Source organism: Carassius gibelio, chromosome A24 (assembly GCF_023724105.1).
Source record: "Carassius gibelio isolate Cgi1373 ecotype wild population from Czech Republic chromosome A24, carGib1.2-hapl.c, whole genome shotgun sequence".
NCBI lineage: Eukaryota > Metazoa > Chordata > Actinopteri > Cypriniformes > Cyprinidae > Carassius > Carassius gibelio.
In genome coordinates this window covers 14,999,818-15,016,144 of record NC_068394.1, presented here as the reverse complement: position 1 = coordinate 15,016,144, position 16,327 = coordinate 14,999,818, and the positions used below count along the sequence as shown (strand labels likewise).

The following is a 16,327-nucleotide window of genomic DNA, read 5'->3' as shown; positions in this document are numbered from 1 at the left end:
TGAAAGCTGACCCCAGACTGTCGAAAGGGTGGCGTTGGGCATCAAGTGGGCAGTCCTGGAGCTCCAATATCACCTCCTCGGCCGCCACTTCACCTTAGTGACCGACCAAGCTCCTCTGCAGTCGGTGGCCCGAGTGAAGGACATGAACGCCAGGGTGACTCGGTGGTTCCTCGCGCTCCAGGACTTCAACTTCAGAGGAAACAGAGGGTCAAGGAGTAGGGGAAAAAATATTCCCCTAAGGATTGGGACACCACTACCATGACGTCACACGCCATCATTCATCGTCTAGCTCTTACAATACACACATATACTGGTGTGCTGGTGTGTATTAGAGCCTTTCATTATCGTTCTGTATTAATGAGCTGCTTACTGACACACACACACACACACAACGGAAATTGCGCAGCTCACACATCCAGGAGAAAATAAACTTGTCAACACTGCCCCACGACTTTTATTAAATACAGTTTAAATACTGAATCGCTACATTATATTTTCCAGCAACGAGAGGATACAATCACTGTTTTTAAGTGAATTCACTCTAAAAAGATAAACGAACAGACGCGAATACACGCAACTTCCATTTCTCTCTCTCTCTCTATCTCTCTCTTTCGAATAGGCAATATTTGAGAAAATGGTTTAGCGATTTTAATTATTGGGGGGATTAGCCCCCTTCAGTGTCTACGGCAGTTATCGCCCTGATCAGACATATGCTGTGGCACTATCATGCAGTCTGTAATGATATGACGTTAGCAAATGTTAGTGATTTTTTGCAAATATGTCTTTGAGTAACATGACCGTTAATATGAACTCACAATTGAATGAATGTAACATAAAACAAATGGTTACTTTTCGTTAAAATCTTTATTTATGCTAAAAAAAGCTTACATTTATGTGTCTTTTTGTTTGCTGTAGCAGCCATGTTGCCGAGATAATTCATACCCCTTCGTTTGAAGTGTGGTCACGAAAAATCTTAGTTTGAAGGGCTATCTGGACCTTCCCCTTACCCCTTCCCCTCCAACCAAAAGAGAATCGAGACACCCCTACCCCTTCACGTGAACGCACGAAACGGAGGGGAAAGGGGAAGGGCTAAGGGGTAGAATTGGGATTGGGCCTTAATGGCTCACACTATGTGCAGTATGAGTTCCAAACCAAATCTCCAGGTGCTCTTTTGAGACCCGATGAAAAGCTTATGTGCATAACACTTTATACAATCGATTGCTTTGAAGCAAGCAGTTTTATGTTTTTTACCATGAAAAACACTTTAAGTTATAATTACAATGTCATATTCTGCTATAAAGCAGCTCTATATGTATAAAATATGTATAACTCAATATTTTAACATTGTAAAAACTGAATAATTGATCAAAGCCTACTGATTAATCTGTGAAATAATTGATGATTAGTCGATTAATCGTTCTAATATTTGTCAGATGAATCAATTATCAAAATAATAATTTGTTGCAGCCCCATAAGACACATGTAAAACCTCCTTCAAGGTGTTTCAAAGCAGACTGAATCATCCAGCACCTGTCCGAAGACCTCCTCGTTGACTGTAAACGTCAGATCCAGGATGTCCGTGATATCGTTGTCCTTCATCCACTGTAAGCTCTGGTGGAACTCCTCATCCAGGTATTCCAGATCACTCAGATCTGTCACTCTATGGACCACACAATACACATATCCAATCAAAGTCCATCATTCGAAACTCACTTTATGGTGTCAGAGAAGCTTTGAGACTCACAGTCTGAGCAGGGCCTTGTAGAACGGTCGAGTGAAGAAAGCATCCAACAGATACTGGTGGATCAGAGCCAGACCCAAAATACGGCCACTGAAACGAAACCTGTAAGAGTCCAGCAAAACATTTACCCATGTCTCAATGTACTGCACATGCTCCAATATGACACACATCCTGTTTTTGAACCAATTATAGTATTTTGAAATCCTTTACCTTCTGGATAGTGCTAGAATATCAGACATTGTGGCTTTGGCCAGCATTTAAATTCAATTAAAAGTTTTGAATCTGAAAGCTGACGTTTCACGAGACGTGTCCTCTGCTTGGATGAAGTTCAAGGCAAATGCTGAGAATTTGACTTTGTGTTTAGTTTTGTAACGCTATAATTTCGCTGACCAGAAGGCATGCGATTCCTCAACCACATGCCACATCAACTGGAGAACTACAGAGCTGAACTTCAAACACATTCCAAGTCCAAACAGCAGTAATTAGGGATAAAGAGAGATACTAAGGTAGAAAAAGTAAGATCACTCACCATTCCAGATGGTTCTCTACAAAGGCAGACATGGGGCTGATCTGTACTGTATACGTGTCGTTGGCCGAGTACTCAAACAGACCGTAGTAAGGGTTAAACAGCTCCTGAGACAACAGGAAGAAGAACTCCCGCGATGGGCCGCTGTAATCCAAACTATAGGAACATGAACACAATATTTTAGATCAGTTAAGATTCCACATTTTGGTTTGTATTTCTGGCAATAGCATGCATGTGAATGAGAACACAGTCGACTGACCCCTCCTCTCCTACAAAGGCGATGAAGAGCTTGTTTCTCTGGAGCTCTTTGCGTGAGTAGGCCATTACTTGATTAAAGGTGCCTTCCAGTAGATGTTCCCTTCTGATGATGAGCCTTAACAGCAACACATAAAATCAAATCAAAATAAAACTAAATCAAAATGTCAAATCTATCTATCTATCTATCTATCTATCTATCTATCTATCTATCTATCTATCTATCTATCTATCTATCTATCTATCTATCTATCTATCTATCTATCTATCTATCTGTCTGTCTGTCTGTCTGTCTGTCTGTCTGTCTGTCTTTCTGTCTGTCTGCCTGTCTGTCTGTCCGTCCGTCTGTCTGTCTGGCCGTCTGTCCGTCTGTCTGTCCGTGTGTCTGTCTGTGTGTCTGTCTGTGTGTCTGTGTGTCTGTCTGTCTGTCCGTCTGTCCGTCTGTCTGTCTATCTATCTGTGTGTCTGTCTGTCCGTCTGTCTGTCTGTCTGTCCGTCCGTCTGTCCGTCTGTCCGTCTGTTTGTCCGTCTGTCCGTCTATTTGTCTGTCTGTCTGTGAGTCTGTCTGTCTGTCTGTCTGTCTGTCTGTCCGTCCGTCTGTCCGTCTGTCCGTCTGTCTGTCTGTCTGTCTGTCTGTCTGTCTGTCTGTCTGTCCGTCTGTCCGTCTGTTTGTCCGTCTGTCCGTCTATTTGTCTGTCTGTCTGTCTGTCTGTCTGTCTGTCTGTCTGTCCGTCTGTCTGTCTGTCTGTCTGTCTGTCTGTCCGTCTATCTGTCTGTCTGTCTGTCTGTCTGTCTGTCCGTCTATCTGTCTCTCTGTCCGTCTATCTGTCTCTCTGTCCGTCTTTCCGTCTATTTGTCTGTCTGTCCGTCTGTCTGTCTGTCTGTCTGTCCGTCTATCTGTCTCTCTGTCCGTCTTTCCGTCTATTTGTCTGTCTGTCTGTCTGTCCGTCTGTCCGTCTCTCTGTCTGTTTGTCCGTCTGTCCGTCTATTTGTCTGTCTGTCTATCTGTCTGTCTGTGTGTCTGTGTGTCTGTCTGTGTGTCTGTCTGTCTGTCTGTCTGTCCGTCTGTTTGTCCGTCTGTCTGTCTATTTGTCTGTCTGTCTGTCTGTCTGTCTGTCCGTCTGTCCGTCTGTTTGTCCGTCTGTCCGTCTGTTTGTCCGTCTGTGTGTCTGTCTGTCTGTCTGTCTGTCTGTGTGTCTGTCTGTCCGTATGTCCGTCTGTCCGTCTATTTGTCTGTCTGTCTATTTGTCTGTCTGTCTGTCTGTTTGTCTGTGTGTCTGTCTGTCTGTCTGTCCATCTGTCTGTCTGTCTGTCTGTCTGTCCGTCTGTTTGTCCGTCTGTCTGTCTATTTGTCTATCTGTCTGTCTGTCTGTCTGTTTGTCTGTGTGTCTGTCTGTCTGTCTGTCCATCTGTCTGTCTGTCTGTCTGTCTGTCTGTCCGTCTGTTTGTCCGTCTGTCTGTCTATTTGTCTGTCTGTCTGTCTGTCTGTCTGTCTCTCTGTCTATCTATCTATCTATCTATCTATCTATCTATCTATCTACAATGTAATTTACAAACAAGAAAATGTGAGTGTAAACTAGTAAATTCAACAATGCATACTGCTACTAAAATCAGTTTTGCATATTTAACAAATATTGACATCCAGCATAACCATGCAGGTGGTAAAACAGACAGAATCAGTTCATCACAAGTAGCTTTTCCACAAGCTGATATTAATATACAAATACAAAATCAGTTTGATATAATCTATCACCCACAGACACACTTACTTGATTTTTCCCGGTCCCTGGCCGTAGCCTTTAGCCTCCAGCTTCCTGTAAAAGTTGCGAAGCTTTGCCTCGAAGTCTCTGCGGTATGGAGCAGGCGCTCTAGCCCTCTGCAAGCCTGTCAAAATACATACAACCACTGCATATAATTACACACTGGTCAACGTTTCCTTAATTGAAAATGTCATACAATATATTCAAATTAAATAAAAGTGGGCAGGAAGCCAAAGAAAAGCAACATTTAATACATTTCTGTAGTGTGAAACAACAAAGCATGTGGAGCAGGGATGCCAGCAGCAAGCTGTGAAATAATTTGACTTATACTCTGAGTTTCTCATCAAACACGAGCTATCACAAGAACCGTCCTAACGTGAGGAATGACCTCTGATTTGTTTAAACATGAGAGAAGTGGTAGACTGGCCAGATCGCAAGCGCACAGAAGCGCACAACTCGCTGCGTTAAAGGGAAAAACGTTGCTGAGTTTTGGCAAGCGATGCTAAACACAAGAGACCGGCTCATGTTTCCACAGACACTTAAACAGAGTTTTTAAAGAAAGTCTTAGGAGTCAGTATGGGGATGTTTGCTACTGAGCTAGAGAAAATGTTTTATAAGATCCTACGATAAACAACACAGTAAGATTGTGAATTCAGCATTCAAATACTTGTCCATTTGTAGCTTTTAATCCACGTCTTTTAGCTTTGATGCACTCTATCTGCTTGTATTAATCTAAAAGTTGACAAAATAACTTTTAGCGCTTGTATAGTCTTTCTTTTTGGTGAAAACAGACCAAAACTGATTCCTCATCTTGAATACACAGCTGATTTTTGTTTGCTGCAGATCTAGAACTAGCAGTAGTTTCAAAGCTAAACTATGAGAATCGTTTTTTTAATAAGCCTAAACAAACCCAATGATTAAAGTCTTGCGTTTAAACAGTAATATGATCATACCCGGTGAACTCTGAGGCGAGGATCCAGGAGAGCAGCGCGGAGAGAAACTGAGGCCGGGGTGGAAGGAGTGAGAGGGAATATACGACATGATCTCCTCATCAAACAGACTGAAGGACAGAGAGGAGGGAAAATATTAGAATGCATGCAAAAACATATTTATATTTATTATTTTAATATTGTATAATTAAGAAAAAAGAAACGTGTCAAAGATTACTATAATTTTTTTTTTTAAAAGAACAGCTAAATAAAGTATATTAATAAAAAAAGAACATTCGGTTTACTTCAGACTGTTAGTAAATTGTCTCTGTACCTCAACAGCATGACCAGGTCAGCATCACATGACAGCTTGTCAACGCCCTGAGGACCTTCAGTTCTGATGTAATGGATTTTCTCCCTGAGAGAAAGCATGCATGCAGCACGTAAACATTCACACATCTCGCATTTCCACTTTCCACACTGAGTAGCTTTTAAAAGGTCTGAACTAATGGAGTGCTAATTGTTTTTAAGAGTAACAGTAAAGCACTTCACTAGTTTAATAGAATGATGGTGCACATTCGGGAATGCTTTTAAGATGATGACTGTAGCGCTGCATTAGTGCCACTATGTTAAATGCTGATTCACTGACACAAGCTTTGTTTTTTTACATGCATTAAGAATGTTTCATGCATCTTTATTGTGTCAGACTGCAACTCTATTTGAGTTTAACACTCCAATTCTAGTCAAACTCGGTTATATTTTAGTACTTATATACTATTATAGTATTTATTCATATTTTGAACTGGCTTTTATTTTTATGTTTTTTTAAGCTTTTTATTTTAATTGTAGTTTTAAGTTTTAGTCATTTTAGTACTTCAACAAACTTATTTTATTTAATTAGTTGCAAAGGATAGTTTTCATTGCTGTTTAAACTCCTATTTAGCTTTACTATATTTATATTTCAGTTTTATTTTTATTTTATTTCAGTTAGAAGCCATCATTTCTAATTTTCATTTTTATTTTTATTTTCAATTAATATTAACATTTTATTTTATATCAGCTTTATTTTGTTTAATTTTGACATGCTTTTTATTATAATATAATATAATATAATATAATATAATATAATATAATATAATATAATATAATATAATATAATATAATATGATTAAAATTAAAATTAAAAAAATGTCAGCTTTATTTCTGTTTTTAGTTAAAGAAATCCTAGTAACTTTAATATTTATATGTAATTTATTTAATCTTTATTTAAAATAACAACTATTATTTTTCATTCGTTTTGGATGACAATAAAAGCACTGGTTCCACTAAAATGAGTCATAATGGATTTATGTATCTCAGTAGTCCCAGGTCTGTTACCATGCTTCAGTTTTCTTTGGCATTAAACAGCATGTCATGTTCTGCTCGCCGTCATTTAGCATGACATATATAAGTAAAAGAAGTGTGCTTAAGGAGCTGTAACCCAATAATGCAGCCCCTGATGATGAGAGACGGCTGACCTGAGAGTGTGATCCCTGGCGAGGCTCGGCTGTCGCTCCTGTAGCAGCTCCAGTATGTTCGGCTGACGCAGGAAAGCCACGATCTTATCATTGTAAGCTGGGGGTCAAGAAAACAGACGGAAGCATGATAAAGAATGACTGAATGTCATATTGAACGCACTAGACTGTACTATAGAGACTCCAAAATAGGTAGAGCACAAACAGTAATATGGTCAAAAAGCAGAGTAAAAACAGTAATACTGTAAAAAAAAAATAATATCAGTTGAAAGTAGTACAGTATATTTTCTGTTTCCAGGATTCACAGAAAAGCTCAAAAGAACTGCATTTATATGACAGAGAAATCTTTTTTAATATTATAAATGTCTTCACTCTCCCATCAATGTAATGTGTCACTGATGAATGAAGGGTATTTTTAGTGTAGTTGTTTTCTCTGATTGTGTAGGTGTAGGTACTGACGGACCTAGAGGCACTGAATCAGGCTGTTTGTGACTCCTGACGGCTGATATTAAACCGTTTCCAGCTCTGCTGACCAGAGACCCTCCTCTGCTGCGGGACACTTCTGACGCCTGAGACACGACACACAACAAAACATCAGCAAAACTACAGTCAGGGCTTGACATACGAGAGCATTTGTGTGTGTGTGTCTCTATATGTGTCTGTGTGTGTGTGTCTGACAGTTTGCTCTTGTTTTTGTATCATATCAGGACACAACTCTGTATAATGACATGGGTATGACACAGGTATTACAAGGAGAGGGAGACTTATGAGGACATAACCCATGTCCCCATTTTTCAAAACACTTATAAATCATACAGAATGAGTTTTTTTGAGAAAGTAGAAAAATGCACAAAGTTTCCTGTGAGGGTTAGGGTTAGGTGTAGGGTTGGTGAAGGGCCATAGAATATACAGTTTGTACAGAATAAAAACCATTACACCTATGGGATGAACACACTTTACACAAAAACAAACGTGTGTGTGTGTGTGTGTTTGAGTGTGAGTGTGTGTAAGAGAGTGTGTGTGTGTTTGTGTGTGTGTGTGTGTGTGTGTGCCGCACCTCTCCAGCGCTGTAGCTGCGCAGTCTCTGTAAGTGTTGTCTGTGTGTGCGTGCGTGTGTGTGTGTGTGTTTGAGTGTGTGTGTGTGTGTGTGTGCCGCACCTCTCCAGCGCTGTAGCTGCGCAGTCTCTGTAAGTGTTGTCTGTGTGTGCGTGCGTGTGTGTGTGTGTGTGTGTGCCGCACCTCTCCAGCGCTGTAGCTGCGCAGTCTCTGTAAGTGTTGTCTGTGTGTGCGTGCATGTGTGTGTGTGTGAGTGTGTGTGTGTGTGTGTGCCGCACCTCTCCAGCGCTGTAGCTGCGCAGTCTCTGTAAGTGTTGTCTGTGTGTGCGTGCTTGTGTGTGTGAGTGTGTGTGTGTGTGTGTGCCGCACCTCTCCAGCGCTGTAGCTGCGCAGTCTCTGTAAGTGTTTTCTGTGTGTGCGTGCGTGTGTGTGTGTGTGTTTGAGTGTGAGTGTGTGTGTGTGTGTGTGTGTGTGTGCCGCACCTCTCCAGCGCTGTAGCTGCGCAGTCTCTGTAAGTGTTGTCTGTGTGTGCGTGCGTGTGTGTGTGAGTGTGTGTGTGTGTGTGTGCCGCACCTCTCCAGCGCTGTAGCTGCGCAGTCTCTGTAAGTGTTTTCTGTGTGTGCGTGCGTGTGTGTGTGTGTGTTTGAGTGTGAGTGTGTTTGAGTGTGTGTGTGTGTGTGTGTGCCGCACCTCTCCAGCGCTGTAGCTGCGCAGTCTCTGTAAGTGTTGTCTGTGTGTGAGGTGATTCGGCAGACGTCCGTTCTGAAGGGGAATCCTGGGGTCGATGAAGGTCGTCGCTCGACTGTTGTGGTCCACAAAGAACGACTACCACAGCAAAAGATCACACACACAAAAGAAAAAAACTTTTTATTATGTTCGTTTTACTTTTGTTTTGCTTTAGTTTAATTTTATTTAATCTAATATTTACATTTTATTTTATGTTAGCTTTATTTTAGTTTTAGTGTTTTGTGCTTTTGTCATTTTTCTTTTTTTGTTCCATTTTTGTAAAAAAATAAATATATTTAGCTTTAATTTATTTGTATTTCAGTTTGAGTTTTAGAAATGTCATAATGTGTTTGATTTCTTTTTAAAACATTTCTATTTAGCTTTAACATATTTTTACTTCAGTTGTAGTTTTAGTAACCTTATTAGATGGAACTTATGTCCTTTTTATTTATTCAGTTTTATTTTATATATATATAAATATGTGTGTGTGTTTGGAGCTCACCTTGCCCTGCGGGTCTGTCTTGATCTCCCAGCCTCTCGGCAGCTCCAGCTGAGTATCGGCGAATTTGTTGAGGAAAGTGACGAAGTCGCGGTTGTGTTGATATCGCTCAAAGTTGCGCGCATCTCGCCGTATTTTCAGAATCATGTGCTTCAGGCAGGTGCTGTTAGTAAACATCCGATACGCACCCTGAGGAGAAACAAGACAGATGAGTGTGTGTGTGTGTGTGTGTGTGTGTCTGTCTGTGTGTGTATCTCCTCTCTACCTTCTCTGAAAATGTCTTCACTGCTAAAACATCATACTACCACAACAAAATCTCTTCTTAGTCCAACTCCACCTCCTCCTTCATCGACTATTACAGCCAACAACTTTGCAGTTTTCTTCACAAATAAGACAAGAACCATTAGTGACAAATTCTCCACACCGCAGACTGAGGACAACTTCACAATGACCGATGCACACTTTCTCTCCTCCTTCTCTCCACTCTCAGAGACGGACGTTTCCAAACTTAACCTGTCCAATCATCCTACTACTTGTCCACTTGATCCGATCCCCACTCACCTCCTTCAAGCGATCTCTTCTTCAGTCATACCTTCACTTTCTCACATTATCAACTCCTCTCTTCACTCTGGAACATTTCCCTCAGCATTTAAGCAGGCTCGGGTAAGCCCACTGCTCAAGAAACCATCTCTAAATCCAGCGCTTCTTGAAAACTACAGACCGGTATCCCTTATTCCATTCATTGCAAAGACACTTGAGCGAGCTGTGTTCAACCAGCTTTCTATGTTCCTTGTACAGAACAACCTCCTGGCCTCAAAAGTGGCCACTCCACTGTGGGTTAAGTCCTACCTCTCTGACAGATCCTTCAGTGTGTCTTGGAGGGGTGATGTTACTAAGTCACAACAACTTGCTACTGGGGTTCCTCAAGGCTCAGTACTTGGACCACTTCTCTTCTCAATCTGCATGATGTAATTAGGATCTGTCATTTAGAAACATGGCTTTTCTTATCACTGCTACGCTGATGACACCCAACTCTACTTCTCATTTCAGCCTGATGACCCGACGGTAGCTGCTCGCATTTCAGCCTGTCTGAGTGACATCTCTAGTTGGATGAATGACCATCACCTTCAGCTTAACCTTACGAAGACAGAACTCCTGGTGATTCCAGCTAACCCATTGCTTCATCACAACTTCTCTATACAGCTGGGCTCATCAACTATTACTCCTTCGAGGACAGCCAGAAACCTAGGAGTTGTGATGGATCATCAGTTAAGCTTCAATGACCACATTGCTACAACGACCCGGTCCTGCAGGTTTGCCTTATACAACATTAGGAAGATTAGACCCTTCCTGTCAGAGCAAGCCACACAACTTCTTGTCCAAGCTCTTGTTCTCTCCAGACTGGACTATTGTAATGCTCTCCTGGCTCTTCAAGGTACTGATGCTTGCCTACAAGAGGACCACTGTCACGGCACCAGTATACCTAAACTCACTGGTTAAATCTTATGTGCTCTCCAGAAGTTTGCGCTCTGAAAGTGAACGACGCCTTGTGGTTCCATCCCAAAGAAGTTCAAAATCACTCTCACGGACCTTTTCCTGGACTGTGCCCAGCTGGTGGAATGACCTCCCAATCTCAATTCGTACAGCTGAGTCTTTACTCATTGTCAAGAAACATCTAAAGCCTCATCTTTTTCGTTAGTACTTGACCAACTAATACTAGCACTTACCTTTTCTTCGTGCGTGTGTGTGTGTGTTTGAGAGAGAGAGAGTGAGAGAGAGAGAGAGAGGGAGAGAATGTGTGTGTGTGTGTGTGTGTGTGTGTGTGTCTGGCAGTTTGCTCTTGTTTTTGTATCATATCAGGACACAACTCTGTATAATGACATGGGTATGACACAGGTATTACAAGGAGAGGGTGACTTATAAGGACATAACCCATGTCCCCATTTTTCAAAACACTTATAAATCATACAGAATGAGTTTTTTTTTTGAGAAAGTAAAAATGCACAAAGTTTCCTGTGAGGGTTAGGGTTAGGTGTAGGGTTGGTGAAGGGCCATAGAATATACAGTTTCTACAGAATAAAAACCATTACACCTATGGGATGAACACACTTTACACAAAAACAAACGTGTGTGTGTGTGTGAGAGAGAGAGAGAGACCGAGAGAGAGAGAGAGAGAGTGTGTGTGTGTGTGTGTGTGTGCATGTGCATAAGTAATAAGAGTGTACAGTTTCATAGGATTTAGTATTTATAAAACCCATAATAACAAATATCAACACACAGAGACCACATTTATATAATTTGCTCATATTAATTAATTAAGGTCCACATTCTGGTTAGGCATTTATTCTGAAAATAAATAAATAAATAAATTTTTATTTTATTTAAAAAATCTGCATATGCCAAATTATTTTACTGCCATTTATACTCTTGTGGAAACAGCAAATATCGGTGAAATAAATGACCTGAGAAGCAATTTAATCTGCTTTTAAAATGCTTTATTATTTGAATAATTTTGGACAGTAATCTAATAATTTCCTTAAATCTCTTTACTGTTCATAAAATCATGATGAAATGGAAGTGGCGAAGGACCTTTTCTTTGTTATTGTGATGTAAATCTGATTGTAACAGATTATTTAAAAAAAAAAGAAACAAAAAGAAAAAATGTAGGACGGGTTTTGGATCTGTGCATTGGATGTTGATTGGATGTTGGGATGTGGGCGTGGCTCTAAAAGAGCCTAAAGAGGTGGAGTTAAAGAGACTTATGATATTTAGATTAAACATTATGAGATCAAATCATATTTAAAAAAAAATTAACATACAGTACACGTGGATGAACTGCACGTCTTTCAAACTTTAACAAATGTTTTATTAAATGTATAAAACATTTATTAAATGTTATTTTGACCATTTTATTTTTTATATGTTTTGTTCCAAATATTTTGTTGCAAAGGTTTTTACTCAGCCAAAAATTCTGTCATATTTGGGTTTTAGGACCAGAATATAGTCTCAGTCTGATTATGAGAATCAGATTACAGCATATTCTTGTGAATGTGCATCTGATCTGATACAGTAAGTAATCTGCTGTTATCAAACCGACCACACACACAGAGGGACTTCAGTATAATCATGCATTTTCAATCAATGCCATGTATTTTTGCAAACCAGAATAACGAGCACAACACAGACACAGAAAAAACAACAACAACAACAAAAAAACATTTGTCCCATATTACAAAGAGGTGCACAGGCACTCGAACACAAACATCCGCTCCCAAACATCCACTCCTGTCTCTGCACGCTTTATCTTTGACTTGTTAATGTCTGCTATCTGTCTGATTTGCTATTGCAGGGCAGCAGGAGAGCTTATGCGATCAATAAAGAAGGAATCTACAAATAGTTCAATCAATATCAGCCTTCAACTAAAGTGCGATCTGCTTGAACGGTGTCCGCTCTCGAGCGCTGAACTGACTAAAGTAACCTCCTCACAGCACTCTTCTGTCTACAGACACTGAAGCAAATGTGTTCAGCTCAGATACAAACGGTCTGAATCTGCTTTCTGCAGGACAAACCACAAGAACACACATTAAACCGTCTCAATGTGACTTACGTAGTTAGCGTGGAGGACAGTGAAGAATTCTGGGTGGGTCACAAACTTCACGGCCGGAGACTGAAGCATCAGCGTGACGCTCTGATTACTGACAGGAGACGAAGGACCTTCCCTTCGCTGATCTACAAACATTACAGACACAAATAATGTCGTATTTAACGCAATAGTTTAGCCAAAAATGAACATTTGGTGAAAATGTAGTGAACCCTCAGCAATTGGTCCTCTGCAGTGAATGGGTGCCGTCAGAATGAGAGTCTGATAAAAACATCCCAATAATCCACAGCACTCCAGTCCATCAGTGAACATCTGGAGAAGACAAAACCTGAAACACATCCAGCATTAAGATGATTTTAACTCAAACACATAGAGTCTATAATCCATAATAACACTTCCTCCAGTGAAAAAGTGCATCTGCTGTCGTCTCTCACAGATTAGTTTAGATCTGTTTAAACACTGCTTGATCTGTGCAGATTTCTCTCCTGATTCAGACCAGAACACTGTTTCACTGGAGGAAGTGTTATTATGGATTATTTGAGTTAAAATCATCTTAATGCTGGATGTGTTTCATCTTTTGTCTTCTCCAGATGTTCACTGATGGACTGGAGTGCTGTGGATTATTGGGATGTTTTTATCAGACTCTCATTCTGACGGCACCCATTCACTGCAGAGCATCCATTGATGAGACACTGATGCAGTGCTACATTTCTCCAAATATGATGAAGAAACAAATTCACCCTACTCATCCAAAAGGCCTGAGGATTAACACATATTCAGCAATTTTAGCATTTCTGGGTGAACTAATCCTTTCAGCTTGGAACAGTGAAGAATTACTAATAAATAAATGCATTCAAGTTGGAGCATATAAAATGGCTTATTCCTGGTCCAGTGGTTTCTATGAGTATTTCACCTTCTGGTTGAATTATAAATGGAAAAACATAAAGATCTATGACACCTGTTCTCTTGCAGCTTGTCTGCTAACACCTCAGCTTCTCAAAACTCAGTTTATTCTCATCAAACAGCATCTGAATGAAAGAACCACCTGCAGCTTGTGCTGTGGACTCATCTGTGTCTCCACCGCCGTTTCTGTCAGGTTCACGAGCAGCCGGTTCATCTTCTGTGGCCATCGTCCTCTGGATGTTCTGATACCTGTGACAGAACAAAACCTGATGCTCAAACTCTCATCGTTCTTCATTTATACAGGACGCAAGAAAACTTATGAAAAACTTCATGTTGTTTTTTCCAACCTTTGTAGTTTTATATTTTTATTTTTATTTTTGCATTGTGACATTGAGGTCAGAGCAGTGAAGAGTCTTTGTTTGCCTAAAGTAATATTCATAATTTTAGGAAAGACTCATTTTCTTTTTGACCATTTTCTACCATTCAAAGGGTTAAAGCTTGAGGTCAAATTAATTCATTTTTTTAAATAAAATAAAATATCTGCTCTGCTCACCAACGCTGCATTTATGTGCTCAAAAATACAGCATAAAAAAGTTATATTGTGAATTATAATTACAGTTTAAAACAGCTATTTTCAATCTTAATCTCTGTTAAAATGTAATTTATTTCTGTGATGCGATTTTCAGCGTCATTACTGATATCATATTCTAATATGATGATTTACTGCTCAAGAAACATTTCTGATTATTATCAATGTTGAACACAGTTGTGCTGCTCAATATTTCTGTGAAACTGTGATACATTTTATTTTTCAGGATTCACAGATGAACAGAAAGTTCAGAAGTGTCCTGTAGGGGGCAGCATCAGCTCAAATATACTTGAAGCAGTTTTTCATCTAATCTGGTCAGTTGACTAGCATCACAACAAAACATCACAAAGCGTCTATACAGGCGGCTTCAAAAGGAGCCCTACTTAAAATAATGTTTCAACTACACTGATTAAAGTCTGCTAGAAAAGACTGATACAGAAAATATTCTACAGGGTTATATATAAGCATGTTAAATCACTAGAGTACTAGAGTAATGAGTGTAGGAGAGAGTGTATGGGGATGGATCTCGCTGTACCTCCGGTTGAGCTGCTCCATCTGGTGAGTGGAGCCGGATCTCCGGATGCTGCTGCATTTGGCTGCATGGATGGGCCTCTGCCACGTGGTGGTGCGGTTCACATGGTCCACGTAGAAAACACGGCCATGACTGTCTATCCTGGCCTCCCAGTCTGTTTATATACAAGAAGCATAGAAACACATGCAGTCAGACTGAGTAGAGACAATTCATGCAACTTAAATCAGAGGTTGTGAATATATCATATATCATGTTCTAAATACACAGTATGTAATGCATGGAATATTTAATAATTTGAAATGAATTTGAATTGGCAGCCCCTCTGTGAATTTTTAATTAAAGAAAAATTCTTCCAGTCATTTCAGTTCCAGCATCTTGTGTGAAATAGACATTTCATCTGAATGGAAGCAGCTATCGAGTCTGGCATTAAGATTATGCAGGAAAACTCACTTGTATGTTGAAGAATAAAGAAGCATAGCTTTAAACACACATAACACAAGCTCTAACAAACACACACACACACACACACACACACATACATACACACCTGGGTGTTGTATGGTCATAAATAAGATATGGTTATACTTCAGGCCTTGGCAAACGAGAGCTCTCCGAGAGGAATAGGATTTGATGTATTAGTCTCTCTGGTGCGGCGTGTCTTTCTGAGCGACGTTTGCCAAACCACATTAATAAACACAAATCAATCAACAGATGTCGATCTACATCACAAGTCCCTTGTGACCCATTCATTTATCCTCATTATCCACTGGAGAAACTGGACGGGTTTGTTGCATATTTCAACAAAGAGAGATGGATGAAAAACATGTTTTTTTTTTCCTGAAATATATAAATATATTAGTATTCTGGAGAGGATAGTATTGTACATCGATATCATTTAAGCTCTCTGCAGTATTTCATATTGTCAGAGGTTTTTGGGTATATTTAAACATTTTTAATCTGTTTCTATTTTACTGTAAAATGCAACCGATGAATAGTTGAACCAACACCTGCAAAACCAGAATCAGCTTTATTGCCAGGTATGTTTACACATACGAGGAATTTGTTTTCGTGACAGAAGCTCCGCAGTACAACAGAATGACAGCGACAGAACATAAAACACATAATAAAAGAATAAAAATACAAATATGTAGACAGTGAATGACAATATACAAATGACAATTGTAGGCAGGTATATTACAAAGTGAAGTTATGTATGTACATATATATTGTGTGCAAAATTAAGTGTATACTAAGTATGTGTGTTAGATAAATAAAGTGTGTGTGCATATAAATATAAAGTGTAGTGTGTTCGCCATTATTATCAGCTGTTCAGAAGATGGATTGCCTGAGGGAAGAAACTGGTCCTATGTCTGGTCGTTCTAGTGCTCAGTGCTCTGTAGCGTCGACCAGATGGCAACAGTTCAAAGAGGGAGTGTGCTGGATGTGAGGGGTCCAGAGTGATTTTGACAGCCCTTTTTCTCACTCTGGATAAGTACAGTTCTTGAATAGATGGGAGAGTTGAACCGATGATTCGCTCAGCAGTCCGGACTACTCTCTGTAGTCTTCTGAGGTCAGATTTAGAAGCTGAGCTGAACCAGACAGTTACTGAAGTGCAGAGGATGGATTCAATGATGGTGGAGTAGAACTGTTTCAGCAGCTCCTGTGGCAGGTTAAACTTCCTCAGCTGACGGAGAAA

General features: G+C 40.0%; 1 protein-coding gene across 2 annotated transcripts in view; it reads right to left on the bottom strand.

The window, feature by feature from the left end:
- LOC127946276 (E3 ubiquitin-protein ligase HECW1) overlaps positions 1-16,327 on the bottom strand; it is a 63,794-nt gene that overhangs the window by 6,874 nt on the left and 40,593 nt on the right. For both annotated transcript variants that reach the window (XM_052542740.1, XM_052542741.1), the window contains 14 exons: positions 14,635-14,785; positions 13,653-13,759; positions 12,614-12,735; positions 9,010-9,195; positions 8,472-8,606; positions 7,189-7,294; positions 6,729-6,825; positions 5,546-5,629; positions 5,236-5,342; positions 4,292-4,406; positions 2,527-2,640; positions 2,271-2,423; positions 1,745-1,843; positions 1,531-1,660 (listed from right to left, as the gene is read on the bottom strand). In XM_052542740.1, coding sequence (XP_052398700.1) covers positions 1,531-1,660; positions 1,745-1,843; positions 2,271-2,423; positions 2,527-2,640; positions 4,292-4,406; positions 5,236-5,342; positions 5,546-5,629; positions 6,729-6,825; positions 7,189-7,294; positions 8,472-8,606; positions 9,010-9,195; positions 12,614-12,735; positions 13,653-13,759; positions 14,635-14,785 — 1,706 coding nt within the window. The remainder of the gene's footprint in view (positions 1-1,530; positions 1,661-1,744; positions 1,844-2,270; positions 2,424-2,526; positions 2,641-4,291; positions 4,407-5,235; positions 5,343-5,545; positions 5,630-6,728; positions 6,826-7,188; positions 7,295-8,471; positions 8,607-9,009; positions 9,196-12,613; positions 12,736-13,652; positions 13,760-14,634; positions 14,786-16,327) is intronic.